The following is an 18,492-nucleotide window of genomic DNA, read 5'->3' as shown; positions in this document are numbered from 1 at the left end:
TTTATCAATTTGAATGCACAATCAGGATGACATCTATTAAAAAGCTATTTGAAATACAAGGTATTCTCAACTCAATAATTCAAATCTATATGTGCAATTGATTAAAGTGTTGTCAGACACAGAATTCCTCTTAAATAATACAGTATTAACTGAGTAGTAGAGGTGGCATGGTGGCGCAGCAGGTAGTGTCGCAGTCACACAGCTCCAGGGACCTGGAGATTGTGGGTTCAAGTCTGAGGAGTTTGCTGTGTTCTCCCTGTGTCTGTGTGGGTTTCCTCCAGGTGCTCCGGTTTCCTCCCATGGTCCAAAAGGGACTGGAAACCCCTCCAGTGATACTGATAATGAATGAATGAGAGCAGTGGGTTGTTTCAGGATTTTTTTTTGGTCAGATATACTCCTATTGGACAAGCCTCAGCTCTGGGCTTAAGATATCTAGCTAACTGTTTTTTGTAACAGTACCCTGAAAATCTCCTTATAGACACAGTACGATTTATGGAGTTTTGAAAACACTAGGCAAGAAATGTTGAATCATTAAAAATATTTACCAAGCAGATTTGCTCTCTTTAATTTGAGAATTAGTTTATGCTTTAATGGTCAAACACAAGAAATGTTTAACACTGGAGTCACTTTTGTTACAATTTTATTTGTAAAAAAAAAAAAAAAAAAAAAAAAAAACCTGATCATTAAAAAATAAAAACAAAATTGAATTAAAGGTTTTTATTAAAAAAAAAAAAAGAAAACACAGCACTCAGGGGAAAAACAAGATGTGGAAAACAGAGTCAATATGTGTGCACCAAATAAAAACCCAAGTGTATGAGTGTGTGAGAACTGAATAGTCCCTCATTGTGATGTAGTTTCTAAACATGAGTATTATTATAGGGTGAGGAAACTTTTTAAAAAACACACTGACCTTACACCCTGTTACACAAAGTTGTGCAAATCTATGCCCTTTAAAATCTTCCCTTTCTATAATCCACAGTGATTTATATTTGCAAGGTCTGGAAGCAGCAAAACAGGACTGAATTAATAATGCTGTGATATTTCAGTTCTAAAATTTCAATTAATGCATTTAAAATATTTTCAGCTTTGGTGGCAATTGATTAATGTGATTTATTTACGCTGAAATTATATATTTGGAGTTGTTTAAGCTCCATTTTTCATTTGCTGATGTCCATATTCATCAATGGAAAGAGTCCATCATAGCACCACCTGAATTTGGTGGACCATTTTGTGTGTGTGTGTGTGTGTATTCATTGCTTTGGTTTTAAAATCACCTCAGTGTCACACAATCCAGCTTTAATTATTTCAGCTGAACATGCTTGGATGAGAACATTAATCATAAAATACTGATAATATAATTACTAATACTGCTAAAATCTCAACAAGAGCTTCTCTGGGGTCAGAAACTGGCCATAAATGAGGTGGGAAAAACCTAAGGTAAACAATCACAGGAAACATCTGGTCAGCGGTGGTCTTATGGTGGCTGTATACCTATGGCCTATACAGCTGTATATTACACAGTGGTATAAAAACCAGTGAATGTGAGCACAGCAAAAATACACACACACACACACACCAGGTGTTCATGAACCTGAAGTCGTCCACCTGAAGCTTTAGTCTGACCATTTGATGTGCACAGTGGGGAAGTCCCAGCGGTCTGGATGACCAATGTGCAACAAGTCTCTGAACGGAGAGGAGCTCCACTCAAACACAGGAACCTGCTCCCACACGGGGCCACTGACTGCCAGCAACTCGTAGCTTTTGAACATGCCATAGGAGGTCATCTACACACAGAGACAGAGAAAGCAAGAGAAAAATAACTGGAGCTCGACACTTGTCATGGAACGCTAAAAGCCAATTCTGTTAAATTAAACATTTCTCCCAGACACGGATGGCTGGGGCATCATTAGGAATCCAAATCTGAAGATGGGACCTTTTTCAGAACATGTTTAGCTGGGAATTATGGGATAAACTGTATATATTAGGGGTTCAAATAGCATGTGTGTAATGTATAATTGTTATTTAAAATTCAAACATTCTCCCACTCGTCATTTTATGGTGACATTGTGTCGTATTAAAAATTACAATTATCATTTTATTCAACAAAAAAATAGCCTAAAAACTATGTATTAATGCACTGCGTTCCCGATCTCCAACACTGAAATCCCTCTTTTTAAATCGTCTAAACCCAAAGTCACACATACTTTTGGATACAATATTATCCCCAAGAACAGGACAAATCCATCACATGCTTCTGCAGCTGTTTTTCCTGATGGAGCTCATAACGAATGCAGCGCCCAGTAAATTTTCACACTACTTCATTTTAAGGTTATTATTAGTTGAATAAAATGACAATAAAATTTTAATTTTTAATTGCTAAGCAACAGTAAAAAAAATTAAACAACAGAGAATGTTTGAAACTCGTTTTACACGTAATATTTCCTTACTGCAGATGTTGTTCCAATTCCCCCACTAGTTTGTAGCGTTATGTACCTTCATATCTGTCCCTCCATGAGATCGCTGTTTCAGTGCTCCGAAAGGGTAGGTGCCGTTTTCTGGGTTCAGATCGGAGCGAGCAGAGATGGTGTTCTCTCCATTTTGAGGTGGATTGCAGCCATCGCATTTTGATAGTGGATCATTCTTGAAGTCGTTGTACCTGCACAGAGGAGAAAGACAGGAGGAAATCAAAGACAAACAGCAAACAAACTTAAGACAAGACACAGGACCTGTGAAGAGGCATAAAGCCCTGTCCTGCCCTAAGCAGTAATAACACTTAAGAAAACATACCTCTGATGTTATGAACAACAGGGCTGTAAGAAAATCACATTTTTCCCAAGATTTTGGGCGAGTTGGGAGAGTTCACACCTCATTAGTTTAACCATAGAATCCAGATCCATGACCCGGGTTTGGTTCCTGCGGAAGATCTGGGCTCTGGGGCTCTCGCTGTAGGAGAACCAGGAGCCATACTTCTTCACCAAATCCTGACACCCACTCGCATTAAAGATGTCCTCAAAATAACTAAAAATTAACAAACAAGAGCATGGTGTCAGTGAGGTGAAGCCCAGGACAGTGCCCCCATGTGGAGCATTTTATTAAAATGTGAGTGAGTAGTTTATCAGAAGCTTGTTATTTTATTCATCAGTGGTCAGATTCTGACCACAGCAAACAGCTAAACCAGATTACAGATAAAGTATTCCTGTTGTTTTTGTGATGAGCTCTTGCTCTCTTACGGGATGTTGTAGCTGGCCCAGTAGCTGGTCGTGTAGAGCTCTTGAGTTTTATCTGCCACCTGGATCATCCCCCTGGAACAGAGGCAAACAGGACTCAGGATAAAGCAGTTAAAATGAACTGATTCATTAATAATCAGAAATTAAACTTCTTTGACGCAAAATTCCTGATGGAAATGGAGTGTAACTCACACTCTCACCCACATACTCGCTCATGTTTAGGAACTGCACCTCAAGGAATGTTATTCAGTGTTTCAATGACACTGTTGTTCTTTTTATTTATTTATTTAATGACAGTCATGTAAACATTACCTACATGTCTTTCTTTCCAGTAAAGTATTTGGTAATCTTCAAAATAAATCTGAATATATATTTATTACATATTGTTGTTTACGCAGCCAAATTAAAACAACAAATACCATATTTACAGTATTACATACGGTATTTGTTCGAGAACAGTAAACAGTCCTTCCTTGACGCCGGCTTGGCCCGGGATGAAGTTCTTATAATCCACAATCATCCACTGGTTGTTGTACCTTCAGCAAAACAAACAAAAACACAGTAAACCTTCAGCTTGATGCTGACTGGTCAGTTGTGGATGAGGTATGGAAGACTACAGACATCCACCCCGCCCCCCCCAAACCCCCACAGTGTCTTACGTTCCACTGTTGTATTTGCTGAAAATGTCTGCCCACTCTTTGCCAGTTTGAGCAAGTCTGTTGGCCACAATGTTCCTCAGCCACTCCATCACTGCCCCCTGCGGCTGTACAAACTTCCACAGGTCAGGGTTGCTGTTACCGATGGTGGTTTCCATCGTAACCTGAGAAGGGGCAACAAACAGTCAACATACATTCATTACGTCTCTGTTTGTATGTAAACAATGATAGCATCTCACCAGTCCAGAGCTGAGGATGTAGAAATCGTCTCCTGAAAAGATGGAGCCAGGATACGAGGAAAAAGCCTGAGTTCCTCCAGGAATAAGAGTCTTATCTGCAAAAACAGTGGTCAGTGATGGGTTTGGGTCAGCCGAGACCTTTGCAGCAAAGAAGAAACATCTTGAAAACGTTTTGGATATCTCTTTGGGACAGAATAACTGAGCACCACTGGCTGGATTTATATATAGACTGAAAAATGTCTGCAGCTCAATGTTTCTCAGATTTAGAAGTTCCCTGCGATATTTACAGACACCGGCACTCTCTCTGATACACTGCAGCTGATACGAACAGAAATGGATATAAAAGGGATTTAAATGGCTGATTTAAATATTTAAAGATAAAACATGTGCCAACTTGCTTTACCCTGAATCTCTCCTCACGTGATCTACAGTTAGTTAGTTAGTTAGTTAGTATGTATTTAATGGCATATCTGCCCGTAGAACGACAAGAAAGGTAGTAAGATGCTATTAATTAACTAATACAGTTTTATTTTAGGGACATTCAGACTGCCATCTATTTACATTCGTCATATGCACTTAAGTTTTTTTACTGATAGGAATTTTAGGAGCACTGTTGCTTTTGTATTGTTGAATTATTCTGTTATAGACTGGGATCTGTTGCGTCTCATGACCAAAATCAATACAGTCCAACATTCAATGTTTTATCGTAAGCTGAGATTGCATGTTACACAATACGCGGCTGCTACCCTTTACTAGATACATATGGGTTAATCTGCTGTGTTCACTTAATCTTGTGTACACTGCTCTGTCCCGGTGGCTTTCAACGTAGGGCTGCAGATTTCGTCCAATAATGGAATTTGCTTCATATAATTTATCATCCTGGCATGTATTGTTGGGTCTTCTCATTTCCCCTCATATTCCCATGACTGGAACCCAAACCCACAGTAACTCGTGGAGGAGGATGGTGAGATGAAGACAGTTACCTTTGGCAGAAACCTGGAATGAGAAGGTGTACTTCTTCATGATCCTCAGCATCGACTGGTAGTTGTTCCACGTGTCGTGTGCCACCAGCAGCTCCTTGTTTTCTGGCAGCAGTTTGATTAAAGCAGAGCAGGAGCCAGAGCCCAGGGCTCGTGATTGGCTGGATTTGTTCAGAGCGGATTCCAAATCCTCCAAGTCTCCACCCATCTGGAAAAGTCTGAGTCAAAATAATAACAAAAACAGTGAGCATCTTAAAGCACAGCAAACTTCATTATACAACACCCATACAAATAACTAGATGCTTCTTAATATATTTAAACAAGCATTCGGTAGAGAGAGAGAGAGAGAGAGAGAGAGAGAGAGAGAGAGAGAGAGAGAGAGAGAGAGAGAGAATAAACAACTCACAGAAAACCTAAAGGGTTCAACGTGAGCCTTGTAGGAAGCTGCACCTCTCCATTGTAACCATCTTCCAAACCCTTCAGCTGCAGCAGGGACAAGTGGACCTGAAGGAGACCAGGCACCAGTCAGGACCTCAGTACATGTCTAAGCTGGGTGTCCAAACCAGCTAACAAGAAGATGCTACACAAGCTCTTTTCTCCTGTGCTGTCTGAGGAATACATTTTCCCTGTATCTGAATTAATTTCACATCATCTTCCCACTGTAATTAGCACTACTGGGCCACTAGGATTTCTCTGGCCTTTCTGGGAACATCTTTAACAGCGCATCTTCAACAGTTCACACAAACTCAGGCCCTGCTGTTGAGTAAGAGGGAAGCATAATTCATATATCCACAAATTTTAAACTGTTCAAAACAAAATCTGCATTTCTGAACCAAAAATAACAAAACCCAATGTGGAGAGTGATCTTCGATTTCTGTCACCTCAGCTCTTTCCTTAGGGATCAATAATGTGTTATCACTATCACAATTTAATTGAGTTAATCACAATGATATTCTGTGATTATTCATGATTAATCATAAGTTAAAATGATACCATTTCCTTGTGTTTTTTAGAAGACACATAAAACATGGAGTGATATGCATGAAAAACTGATTAGAGGAAACAGTCCTTTTTCCTTTATTATAATACTTAAATTTGTTATTTGAATTTATATTTTTTGAGAAAATGTTTCAGAAAATGTTTTTGAGAAAATGTTATCAGCTTTAATAAAACACCTCCATATTAGGCTTTAACTGGAAGAGAAATGCGTGGGTTTAAACACGCACTGCTCACAGATGCTGTTTGTGCGCACGCATGCATGTGTGTGTGTGTGTGTGTATGTGTGTGCACATAGGTGTGTGTGCAAGAAAGAAATTTAATCGATATTTCAGCATAAACATAATGTAATCTACCACAAACTCAACGGTAGTGACGCTATGTTTACAACCACTAGCCACTAGACTTTGTAAAAGGAAAAGGAGTGAGCTATTTGAGGAACGTGTGGCCAAATTTATTAGTTTGCGAAAAAAAAAATTAATGAATTTAAGTTGGGCGGCACTGTGGTGTAGCAGGTAGTGTCGCAGTCACACGGCTCCAGTGACCTGGAGGCGGTGGGTTCGATTCCTGCTGCGGGTGACTGTCTGAGGAGTGTGGTGTTTTCTCCCTGTGTCTGTGTGGGTTTCCTCTGGGTGACTGTCTGAGGAGTGTGGTGTGTTCTCTCTGTGTCTGCGTGGGTTTCCTCTGGGTGACTGTCTGTGAGGAGTGTGGTGTGTTCTCCCTGTGTCTGCGTGGGTTTCCTCCGGGTGACTGCCTGTGAGGAGTGTGGTGTGTTCTCCCTGTGTCTGCGTGGGTTTCCTCTGGGTGACTGTCTGTGAGGAGTGTGGTGTGTTCTCCCTGTGTCTGCGTGGGTTTCCTCTGGGTGCTCCAGTTTCGTCCCACAGTCCAAAAACACACGTTGGTAGGTGGATTTGCGACAAGTGTCCGTAGGTGTGAGTGTGTGTTAGTGAATGTGTGAGTGTGTGTGTTTCCCTGTGAAGGACTGGCGTCCCCACCAGGGTGTTTTCCTGCCTTGTGCCCAATGATTCCAGGTAGGCTCTGGACCCACCGCGACCCTGAACTGGATAATGAATGAATGAATGAATGAATTAAAGTTTCTAGACTAATCAGGTGTTAACGCATTAATGTTGATAGCATCACACATCACTTCACAGTTAACATTTTAATATAGCGCCTGTGAATATCACTAAATATGAACAAAAACATCTGAATAACAACCACAGAGACAGAAAATGTAAAGTAATTATGGGAGTAAATCATTACCTGGTGCCAGTACGGACAGTCAGGGTTTTCCTCTATTTGCTGTGCCACCCATTGCAGGTTGCTGGTGATGTATTCCTTCAGACGGCTGCAGTAGCCTGCGTCATACTTAAACGGACCACAGTATCCCACCAGCGTGTTGATCCAGTGTTTATAGATCAGCTAGAAATCAAACACACACAAAGGCTTGTGAATGTACAGGTGCCCACCCAGTGCGTTAGACGTGCAACAAGAATGACAATATTAAAAATAATAAATACACTCAAGGACAAGTCTTAGCGCTGGTAGCAGTGAATGTGTGTGTCTGAAAATAAGAGAAGGTCCAAGAATCTTGTAACACCGAATCTCTCCTCACGTGATCTACAGTGGGATCTTGAGTGGGATGCTGAGAGAAAGCTCAGACGCCTGAATCTGTACTCAGCAGGAGGCCCATGAGAAGGAGATCCACTGGCTGAGGTCGCCCCTGGCTCTGTTCTAGGAAATTCCCAGGGGTCTTTAATGACCTCAGTTTTATGTTTTATCCGAATGACAGCGAAGTTAATTTAGTACAGTGTCCCTGTCAATGCACTGAGACATTAGGACCAACACAGACGACGGGGGAGTGCCCTCTTTTGGCCACATAAAGGGAATGCCCATCATTCTGGGGAACTGCCGTTCTCTTTGGTTTGTTTACATTCAGAAGCTCTTAAGGTGGAACTGTGTGTCTGAGGAAAAAAAAAACGATTGTTGTTCATACATGGCTGAAATGTAACTTGTCTAGGATTTTATTCACTGTTAGAATAGCCACAGAAACTCATTTGAACTCGAGCTGTTTAGTTTTGTAGCACTTTCGCTCTGTGTTTACGTTCACGCAGTTAGCGCTCTCTGGAATTTAGAGTGGGTTCCTATCCAAGTAATCTGAAAAAACAAAGATAAATCAATATTACCCACTTACTGAGCCGGAATAGAGTAATAGCCTCCTCATTTTTCATGATTTTCAACATTTGGAGGTCTCTCACTTTGCTGTTTCTCTGCCGTGAGCAGAGAGAGAGGAAGCCTAGCATGTCTGACTGAGAAACTTGTTTTACTCGTTTACAGACACTGGGGTGTCGTAAAAACACATTAGACAGGTTTCCAGCGCAAATCAACGGGAGAGCAGCAAATGGAGAGGAAACATATTCTGAATTTTATAAAAAGTGTTTTTGATTACAATTGTGAACTATGCTTTTAAGGCTTTTCTTTTGCAGCCACCCAAGATTTCCTGTGAGCTCTCCAATCTGAGCACCAACCCAAACCCTGCTTAACTTCAGTTCAGTGTTTGTCTGCAAGTAGAAAAACAAACCGATATTTAAACTTTTTAATGATCTCACAGAGGCTCCAGCTACAAATCTGATCAGGGTTTGAAAGGATTTCTTTTTGTATGAAACCTGAAAGTCCTTATATGGGTATGACACCCGCTACAGAATACAACAGTACTTCATTAGTCTCTTCCGAGCTATGCTTCTCATAAATGGCTTGGTTAGAATGGGTCCTTAGTAGTTTCACATCACGTAAAACTGAGGAAAAGACTATGGTCAAATACCTGTGTAGTGACATTTGCCTCAGCGAGTCCAGCAGCGTAAGCCTGCAAGGTATCATTGTAACTTCCATTAGTTACAACCTCCAGATACGACCAGCTGCAGAGAGGAACAGACCTCAGGTTGTTACATGTTCATAGGATACATTTCAGTCACAGTCATAAGATACAGTAGAAGAGTATATACATTTCATGAGATACCAAGTCTTAATCAGGTCATTTTTCAAGTATTAAAAAAGCACTTTACAGTGAAACTATATCTATTTTAAATCACCCCCAAAGAAGCCTCCTAGACGTTCCCTAATGCCTCTGTAAACATCTGTAGGGCTAAACGCAACTGAGCTGTTATAAAAATTTCTACAGCATTCACAGAGAGATTTCAGAGGACTAGGTTTTGTTCTAGACAGGATAAGAGAACACTAATGTTCTACATAAAAGTCCTTAGAGAACCAAGCCTACCCAGTTACGTTGATGCGGTCGGTGAATCTGGCGAAGGCCACGAAGTCTCGGTGCAGCCCCTCGGTTACAGACAGACCCCCGGTGTCTCGGTTCAGTATTACGGAGCGGAGCTGAGCGCTTGCGGGGCAAAGCCACCATAAACACACCACAGCGACCAGCGCGCGCATCCTGTCCGGTACCGCGAGCACAGCCATCTTTGTGCTTCCTTTATCATGTGACTGCACTTCTGAGACACAGTCACGTGAGAGTCACGGCCGCCTTAGTCATTGTGAACTTTAATCAGTGTCTTAGTTTAGCCAGATAACTTAAGCGTTAACTCACGCGTGTCCAATAGCAAAAGAACCGAGGGTCATTCCTATTGGACAGTCTTCGGTTTTGGGCTTTAGTTATCTATCTCATAAGGCTCAGGGGGCGTTCCACAATATACAGCATTTCCTAATTAGCCGGATAAATTAAGCCTAAAGTGTGTTTTCCAATAAAAGAAAACGCTGACTTTCTGGTTATCCTTCAGAACATGAGTTAGTCTGATAAATTAAGCTCAATTGTCAATTAGAAAGTGTTCTACAGCTGGGGGTGGGTGGGGGGGGGTGGACGACTACTGACGTGCAGACTGACCAATTAAATGTTTACAGAGAAGGTTATCGACCAATAACGGTAGTTCTACAGTCAGACCGTCCAATCAGAAGATTTTAGGCTACTTCACCACGCCCCCTTCTCACTCAAGCGAACCAATCGGAGTAGGGGAGAGCGGGACTAGTTTGTGAACGGGCATGTCCGTGGTCACCCTAGTTTGATACATATTTCTCTTCCCGAGGAGCTCAAAGACATTAAATCTCCTAACCCCTTCAAAAAGAGCCTTAAAAAAAGAATGTACATTTTTTCAGCAAATTTAAATTAGCATTTCCCTGAGGAAGGTTAGTAACCTTTTTACTTTATTTATTTTATGACTTGTCTTTTTTATTACTCTCTATATTTTATAGATTTATTTTTTATTTTTTTATATTTTAATTAAATAAACATTTTTAACACTTATTTAATTTTAATACTTAATTTAATCTTTCTTTAATCTTATTGTAATTGTTTCTTTTTTGTTTGTTTGTTTTACAATAACTTTGAACGATTTTTAATAATGTATTTTCTTTTATAGCACTACATTGATTGTTATACTGTTCACACTTATTATATATAATAATAATAATAATATTATATATATATATATATTAATAATATTATTATATAATATTTTATCATTCTGAGCTGCATTTTATATTAAAAGTCCCAATAAAGTTTTCTTCTTATTTTATCTCTTTATATTCTCAGTCCACACAGGCCCACAGTGGGTTATCTTTGGGTCCACCTCCAGAATTTAGAAGACATCCCAATGTTAGTCCAACATTTATCCCATGGAAGCTTTCTGCTACCCAGCTGGACTGTTGTAGGTTTTGTAAAAACGTTTTAGGGGTCAACTCTTTTATGCTGTTTTCAGCTGAAAGTGGCTAACGGCAACAGCTAATTTTATTTTTTAATTTTTAAAGCAATACTAGGTAGTATTTGAGCTTAAAGTTACAGCTTCGAAATCATTGTGGTTCTCATAGGGAGAACAGAGACTACAGGGGTCCTACAAGCACCTCACAAGTTAAGAGGGTCAAGGCCATTAGGGAGGCCGTCTCTATTAATCTCCACAAAGCTTGGGGAATCCAGCCCCTGGACCATGGAAATGTGTAATAGATTAATATTGAGCCTTCTTCGCCATTAATGCACATCTGGTTTAACAAATCTGGCCTGAAGTACAAGGCCCATATCTATAGCTGTATCTTACATTTTAACTAATTTAATGTAAACACTTAGTAGGTGTTTAAAATTAATTACAATTCCATTGGATATTAAACTCCTATTCTCAATGTGTAATAATAAAAACGGAAATGATAAACCTTATGTTACCCCCTACACGCATAAACACAAACACACTCAAACACTGAATGGGTGTGGCTTTCGCCTCTTGCCTTTCTTTCAGTGCCAGGACGTCTTTGCTCTAATCCAGCAGCAGCGTACCTGGCACATCAGTCCGGCGACACCGGCTCTCGCTCTGCCGCCCTCCAGCCCTCTCCAGAGCCGCTTATCCAGCCAGCGTCCAGATAAATAGGGCGAGGGGGGAGAGCTCTCCACTCAGATCCTACTACATTACACTTAAAGAGAAACTCCACTTTGTTTAGATTTCCTAATAGTTAAGTTGCACAGATGTAAATAAAGTGATGGACGTGGCTTTTGGTTTTGGAAATGCTCCATTCTTGAAATACATACAGAAGAAATTCTGTTTACAGCAGTGGTGAGTGGTGAACACCAAAACACCTGATAATGATCACATTTTTCCAGCATTTTGCATGACTTTATTTTCACATATTACAATCAGGAGACATAAGCAGGGTTCACACCATTACTCTTTACACCTCAACAATATGAATTACATAGAACTATTTATTTATTTTTATTTTTCTGTAACTTCTTCATCCCAATCAAGGTCGCAGTGAGTCAAGTGTCTGCTTGGAATCAATAAGAGCAAGGCAGGGACACACACATTTGCACGACAATTTAAACAACATAAGCAGTTTAACAAAGCTTAATTCACTTCACTGCACTGTCCTGAGGGAGGAGGCTTGGTTTCCTGCCTGGCTCCAAAAGCTACATAGTGAGGTTTCTGCAGCGCTGAGACTGGATTAGTTTCTATAGGCCAAAACCAAAACAGCACAACAGGCATCTACCCAGGTGATGTGTCGACTTCTAAGACTGAGACAGCCTTCATTTATGGGCGGTCCTCATTTCTGTATCAAAGTGAAAGTGTTTGAAAGCTCAGCCTTGAGCCGAAGATGAAAGAGATGTTGTTCCTGACCAGCCCACCATGACCACTCGCCTTCCCGTCAAGTCCTCAGTTCCAGCTTCTTTGAAAGGAAGACTAGGAAGGAATGTGCTATCTCCATTAACGATGGACAACTCATTAATATGTCCACTGATGGCCACCATCCAAACACTCAGAGTGGCCAAAACCTTCTGCCTCACAGTCCTTGGTTCATCATGGGGGAATGTGTCGTCTAGTCCTTTCAGAGCTTGTGAGCGGAATTCCAGTTGACAACTTCAGCTTTAAAGACGGGAAACCACATGAATGTTAAACGGTTAAAATTCCATCATTTAAAGATGTCATGATAAAGATATGATGAAAAGATAAAGTCAAAGCAAAGTGTTTATTTGGAAACCTGGAATCATTGGGCGCAAGGCAGGAATACACCCTGGAGGGGGCCTTCATAGGGCAACACAGACACACACTTTTTAGTCATCAATCCACCTACCAACATGTGTTTTTGGACTGTGGGAGGAAACCAGAGCACCCGGAGGAAACCCACACGGACACAGGGAGAACACACCAACTCCTCACAGACAGTCACCCAGAGAGGGAATCGAACCCACAACCTCCAGGCCCCTGGAGCTGTGTGACTGCGACACTACCTGCTGTGCCACCGTGCCGCCCATACACACATACATACATATGTACATACATGAATATATCAGAACACAGATTCTTCAGAACACAGAGTGTGCAAAGCTGTCATCAAAGCAATGGGAGGCTACTATTAAGAATCTAAAGTATAAAACATTTTCTGGTTTAGCACCTTTTTGTTTACTACATAATATATTTTATGTATAATATATATTCCATATGTGTTCATAGTTTTAATGTCTTCCATATTCATTTTCAATGTAGAAAAAAAAACATTGAATGGGATGATGTCCAAACTTCATTCACTCTATGTGTAAAATGACCCAAAACAAAAGACTCAATTTCCATCTCAACCCTGCTATGTCCAGTGTGAAAAGAGGCTATGGCTAATGTTAGCTAGCCACTCTAGAGGATAACAGCTATTCCTAACAATTATCCATAAGTCTAATTAGCTATTTAATATTAACAAGTTAATGAGTTAACTAATGTAAATTAGCTAACTAGACTTGTGGATAATGTTTCTTGCTTGTTAGCAATAGCTATGTAGGGCTAATTCTTTAAAAGTAGGGATTAGTGTTAGACTAGTAGTAATTTTGGATATGTTTTTGCCAAGTCTCCTCATAATGAATGAAACCTATGTAATATTCCCATAATTCACGGAAAGGAACAGTTGTGCGTCATGATGTGAGATCAAATATGGAAATAAGACACCAATTACAGCAGAGTGGCACACAGAGGAATGCTGAAGCAGCAAACTGGCGATGAGCTGGGGTCACATTCCTCTGATGGCCCCATCCACAGAAAAGACGGCTTGTGTAACAAAGGAACTCTCCCTCATTTGCGTACGCCCGAGCCGAGGGTGGTGGGGGGGTCCACTGGGGATTTACTGGAGTGTGTTATGCCTCTCTCTGCCTGTCTCCTCTCAGAGCCGGTAGGAGGCGGAGTGGTACGGACGTCACCACCTCAGACACAGAACTCCGTCTCATGACTGAGCCTACATCAGTCGAGTGTGTGGAGGAGTGTGTGGATCAGTGAAGGACTGGAGTTCTGGAGCAGTGGAGTGCAGAAGTGAGGAGCTGTGAAGTGTGTGGAGTGTGTGGAAGTGTGGAGGTGTGTATAAAACTTAAGCCACACACCTGGAGGTCTGAAGGTCTTTTCTCCGCAGATGCACCTCATGAGAGGCTCTGTGCAGGTAAGATCCTCACTTAACAGCTGGTGAATACATTGAATTTAAAGAAGGCTTTTGTCGTTTCCTGTAAACTTAACTGTTAAGGAGACTTATAGATTTTAAACTGTGGTGGTACTAAAGACTGGCTGGGGTCACTGGGGGACAACTCTCAGCCTCAAGGACCCTTTTTCAGGAATTATGACATTTTCCACTGCATGGTACCTACTCAACTTGACTCTACTCTAAATTTAGTCCTGGTTCTGGAAGCGGGTTGTTTTTTAGTTTCTGTTCTCTCATGGTTCAGAGTGAGCCGAGTAGGGTCCAAACCGTGGTGTGTAAACCTTGCAGAGCTCTGATTGTCCAGCAAGAGTTGTCACTCTACGCCACGCAACGCAGACGACCAGCACTAACTCTCCATCTTACGCAAAATTACGCTGTGTTTTTTGAAGTTTTTTGAAGAGGTTCAAGCGCTCCTTGGATGAGTGGCCGACAAAAGAATCCAGTGAGAGCTGGACACTGCAACAAGGAAGGAACAAACTTTACTGATCTGTCTGAACTGATGACGGAGCTGTGTTCAGTCCCAAACAACAACAACAACAACAACAACAACAACAACACGCCAATACACGATGAGTAAACAACGCTTAATGTTACCACCGCTGTTCCCGTTAGAGACTGGGTTTTGAGACGACACCCACTACATCTGAGTTGTGGTATTGGATAAATGTGACTAGAACCCAGAGCAGGTACCATGCAGTGAAAACGTGCCATTAGACTGAATCCAGGTGTTTATTTGTATTTTTATTTCTACAAATAACCTGTTTTACGTATCAGCTTGTTATATGATATAATGGCCAGGCTTTCTTTTTGAAGCACACTTGAGGTTAAGAAATTTACATCACTGTACTCAGCACTATAATGGAGTTTGTGTGTTTATTCTGGGCCTTTCTGAGGATAAAATGTTTTACACAGTGACCATTGTACTGAACGTGGCGATGTGGTGTGTGTCCGTGAGCTGCATCCTACTTGCTCTGGGGCTGGTGGAGAGAAGCCGAGGGAATGGCCTCACAGAGCTGGACACTGAGTTCAGCCTCAGACTCTTCCAGACACTCACTGAGACAGAGAACAACTCCAACCTCATCATGAGTCCCGTCAGCGTCTCGCAGAGCCTGAGGCTCCTGCAGCTGGGGGCCAGGGGCCACACACTGGCACAACTGCAGGGGACATTGGGCTATGACATCAACGGTGAGCAAAGGACTCCTATGTATCGTTTTTCTTCAGTAAAAACATTTAAGACATTATTGAACCTGAAGCAAACTGCAGAAAGCCCAGATTGTTGTGTCACATTTGAATGATAATTATCTGCTCTCCTCTCAGACGCTCATGTCCAGGAGGCCATGTCCCAGCCTCAGAGGAACCTGAGTAATTCTACTCAGGGCATTAGGCTTCAGTTCATCAACACCCTGTTCATCCAGAGCGGGATCAAGCTTCTCCCTGCCTTCACCCAGCATGCCCTGGGGTGGTATAACAGCAGCCTGCAGTCTGTGAACTTCAGCCAAATCAATAACACTCAGCTCCAGCAGGGGGCAGCAGACAAAGGTGAGTCTGGGTCCTGTTGAGTGATCTTCAATCTTTATCCCAGTTTCAGTTCATGTGAATTGGATATGGATTTTTTAATGAAATCTGAAAAGAAAATTATGTGGTTTGGGTCAGATAAAAAAAAATGCTATAAAAATGGCTATACATTATTCTATAGTAGCACCTCTGAGGACACAACTCATTGCTCTTCGGTTCCTCCAGCAGATCTGGACGAGGTAGTTTCTGGAGACCCTGGAGAGGGGGTTTCATGGGGGTCTTCTGCTCCTCACATGGCCCTCCTGAGTTCAGTGGTGTTCCAGGGTGCTTGGCAGAAACAGTTTCTGTTCTCTGAGACGCAGAACCTGCCCTTCACTCTGTCTGATGGACGCACAGTTAAAGTGCCAATGATGTACCAGTCCACGGAGGTCAACTTTGGTGAGTGAGAAAGTGGAGCATCTGTACTCAGGATAAAGGAAAAATAAACATGAAACAAGACATCAGATATTTCACTTTTTTACCACCTTAAAATATATATATGCAAGACTGGTATATTCTGAACTAATGCTGACTATAAACAAGTGAATGTACTAAAATCTTTTCATGACCCTGGAAGAAAAATGTTTTTATTATGATTTGCTAAAAGCAAACCGGTTCCTTTTCTTCTGTTGTCTCCTCAGGTCAGTTCCGTTTGCCATCAGATCATCGCTACACCATTCTGGAGCTACCATACCTGGATCGCTCCCTCAGTTTACTGGTAATTTTGCCCAGTGACAGGAAGACACCACTTTCTCAGCTGGAGTCCCAGCTCACTGGACATGCAGTGGCACTCTGGGATACTGGACTACGACGCAAAAAAATGGATGTTTTCCTCCCCAGGTAAAAAGAGTTAAGTCAGTGGCAGGACCTAAACAAAAAAAAATAAATAAATAACGAAGACACCCAGGGGAAATTGTTGGTCAATAAGTCCTGGCTTGTGGTCCTCACTTTAATACAAGAGTTGTGTAGAGCTGTGGTTAGGCCTTATTGCTTATTCCATTATTTATTCTGAACCAAACTTTGTGCACAGGGGCACAAAGTCTTCTTGAATAAGAAAAAAATCTTCGTATTCGTTTTTGTACTGCTGTGGTGATTTTGGTAAAGATTCTTGAATCTTGAAGCTTGCTGGAGTGACGTGGCCATGTGTTTCAGGTTTAAGATGCACACTCGTGTCGACCTGAAGCCTGTTCTCCAGTCTCTCGGGATCTCTGACGCTTTCAATCCCTCAGCTGCAAATTTCAGCGGGATATCAGGTCAAAATCATTTTATAGAAATTATTACTTTGATCTAAATGTCTGTACATGTCTATACCTCAAAATATCAACAAGACAGACATTGCCCTGTATAACAAAAGCTGCTGAGTATTTCCTAAAAATTACCTAATTTACAAACATCTTGGTGTAGGTCGTTGACATTTTTTGGCTCTTCTCTTTAGACACAGATGGTCTCTATATTTCTGAGGCTTTCCATGAAGCGAGCATGGAGGTGACAGAGGATGGTACAAGAGCAGCTGCAGCTACAGGTAAAGGACAGGTATTTAACCGATAGAAAATCAGGAGCCAATCCAAAAGCTTTTAGGTTTGACCTGCAGCATGATTGTCCATGCTAATGATCACATTGTTTACTTCCATAATATTTGCATCAACACCTTAGCAACCACCTGGGACAGCCGCTGATCAATGCATAGCAACACCTTAGCCACTATGGAATAAGACAGAAAATACTTAGCAATACCTTAGCTTACACTTTGGTTATCATAGCAACTACCTAGTAACAGCTTAGCAACCACTTAACAATACCCTAGCAACCAACAGCCAGAGTTAGCTACATCCAAGCAAATATTTCCCAGCTCTTTATAAGCACCATATGTATTCCTTCAGGAAATTCAAATCAAGTTTTATTAGATTTTGTTTTACAATTTCTTTGAGTGTGTAGAGAATTATGGCAAAAATATTTAATGAAAATTCATGAACCACCTAAAAAATCTGCCTCAACTTGATAACGCAAATGTAAATAATATTTATTTATTTATTCACAGAATCTGACATTAATTTGTTTTCCACCTTTTAGCGATGGTGCTACTGAAGAGGTCCAGGGCTCCTATTTTCAAAGCGGACCGTCCATTCCTCTTCATCTTACGCCACATAAACAGAGGTAAAATAAACCCATATCACTTTAATTTTTAAAGGAAACATCTTGTTTATTTAATCAAAGGAACAGCTCACCCAGTGCTAACCCTAGGTTGGTATCATAATTATTGAATTAATGATTTTAAAACCAAATATGATCTGCTGTATACAGCTTCTTATAAAAACATTTGAAAGATTATTTGCAACTTGTAAAGGTTACACTGACTTAAATAGTACAATTCAAGACTTACGGAGAGAGTGTATTTGATGCAAAATCCTATAAAATCTATATTAGCTCCTAAAGAATGTATGTCATGCTGTTAACTTACACAACTCAGGTTCTGTTTGTGTCTTGTGTCCTGTAGGCTCAGTGCTGTTTATGGGCAGAGTGATGAATCCAGCACAACAGGGACATTGAGAAGAGGAAAAATTGAGTCATAAAATTACAATAAAATGCAAACACAGATCTCCACACAATCTCAAAGTCCCCCACCCCACCTTCCTTGTGGGAGACGGGAGAGACCCCGAGTCTAGTTCTGGGATCCGCTGACACATTCAGGAAGAGGGATGACACATTTGTACATATCTGTAAATAAAATTTTAATACAGCTGTTTTTATTTTCACTTGAGTCTGCCGTAATTTTTTTCTCCTATCCAAATAAACTCAAGTCCTCTGGACACGTCAGGTCTGTCTCCATTCAACTTTTAATCAAATTCTT

At 41.0% G+C, this 18,492-nt stretch overlaps 2 protein-coding genes across 2 annotated transcripts; one reads left to right on the top strand and one right to left on the bottom strand.

Moving 5' to 3' along the window:
• Positions 1 to 680: 680 nt before the first annotated feature.
• On the bottom strand, positions 681 to 9,714 carry plbd2 (phospholipase B domain containing 2). The gene is made up of 12 exons (XM_066686643.1): positions 9,373 to 9,714; positions 8,920 to 9,013; positions 7,362 to 7,520; positions 5,509 to 5,606; positions 5,106 to 5,320; positions 4,123 to 4,217; positions 3,887 to 4,047; positions 3,668 to 3,763; positions 3,231 to 3,302; positions 2,866 to 3,018; positions 2,494 to 2,656; positions 681 to 1,784 (listed from the first exon to the last, which is right to left on the bottom strand). The coding sequence occupies exons 1-12, from the start codon at positions 9,564 to 9,566 to the stop codon at positions 1,614 to 1,616; spliced, it is 1,671 nt and encodes a 556-aa protein (XP_066542740.1). The 5' UTR covers positions 9,567 to 9,714; the 3' UTR covers positions 681 to 1,613.
• A 475-nt stretch (positions 9,715 to 10,189) lies between these two features.
• serpine3 (serpin peptidase inhibitor, clade E (nexin, plasminogen activator inhibitor type 1), member 3) lies at positions 10,190 to 18,273 on the top strand. Its single transcript, XM_066641359.1, has 10 exons — positions 10,190 to 10,286; positions 13,789 to 14,054; positions 15,003 to 15,275; positions 15,408 to 15,629; positions 15,834 to 16,043; positions 16,286 to 16,484; positions 16,797 to 16,897; positions 17,080 to 17,166; positions 17,715 to 17,798; positions 18,139 to 18,273. Exons 3-10 carry the CDS (start codon positions 15,026 to 15,028, stop codon positions 18,189 to 18,191), a joined length of 1,206 nt encoding a protein of 401 aa, XP_066497456.1. The 5' UTR covers positions 10,190 to 10,286; positions 13,789 to 14,054; positions 15,003 to 15,025; the 3' UTR covers positions 18,192 to 18,273.
• Positions 18,274 to 18,492: the final 219 nt, after the last annotated feature.

This window comes from Hoplias malabaricus, chromosome 12 (genome assembly GCF_029633855.1).
Source record: "Hoplias malabaricus isolate fHopMal1 chromosome 12, fHopMal1.hap1, whole genome shotgun sequence".
Lineage (NCBI taxonomy): Eukaryota > Metazoa > Chordata > Actinopteri > Characiformes > Erythrinidae > Hoplias > Hoplias malabaricus.
This window is presented reverse-complemented; position numbering and strand designations above follow the sequence as displayed.

Bases quoted from the DNA above. Each gene is read 5' to 3' on its own strand.
- plbd2 (XM_066686643.1), bottom strand. From the start codon at position 9,566: ATGGCTGTGCTCGCGGTACCGGACAGGATGCGCGCGCTGGTCGCTGTG. The intron at 4,218-5,105 runs GTAACTGTCTTC...CTGTTTTTGCAG, and splicing joins ATTCCAGGTTTCTGCCAAAG to ATAAGACTCTTATTCCTGGA. The intron at 1,785-2,493 runs GTACATAACGCT...CTCTGTGTGTAG, and splicing joins ATGGAGGGACAGATATGAAG to ATGACCTCCTATGGCATGTT.
- serpine3 (XM_066641359.1), top strand. From the start codon at position 15,026: ATGTGGTGTGTGTCCGTGAGCTGCATCCTACTTGCTCTGGGGCTGGTG. The intron at 15,630-15,833 runs GTGAGTCTGGGT...TTCCTCCAGCAG, and splicing joins GCAGGGGGCAGCAGACAAAG to ATCTGGACGAGGTAGTTTCT. The intron at 16,044-16,285 runs GTGAGTGAGAAA...TTGTCTCCTCAG, and splicing joins GTCCACGGAGGTCAACTTTG to GTCAGTTCCGTTTGCCATCA.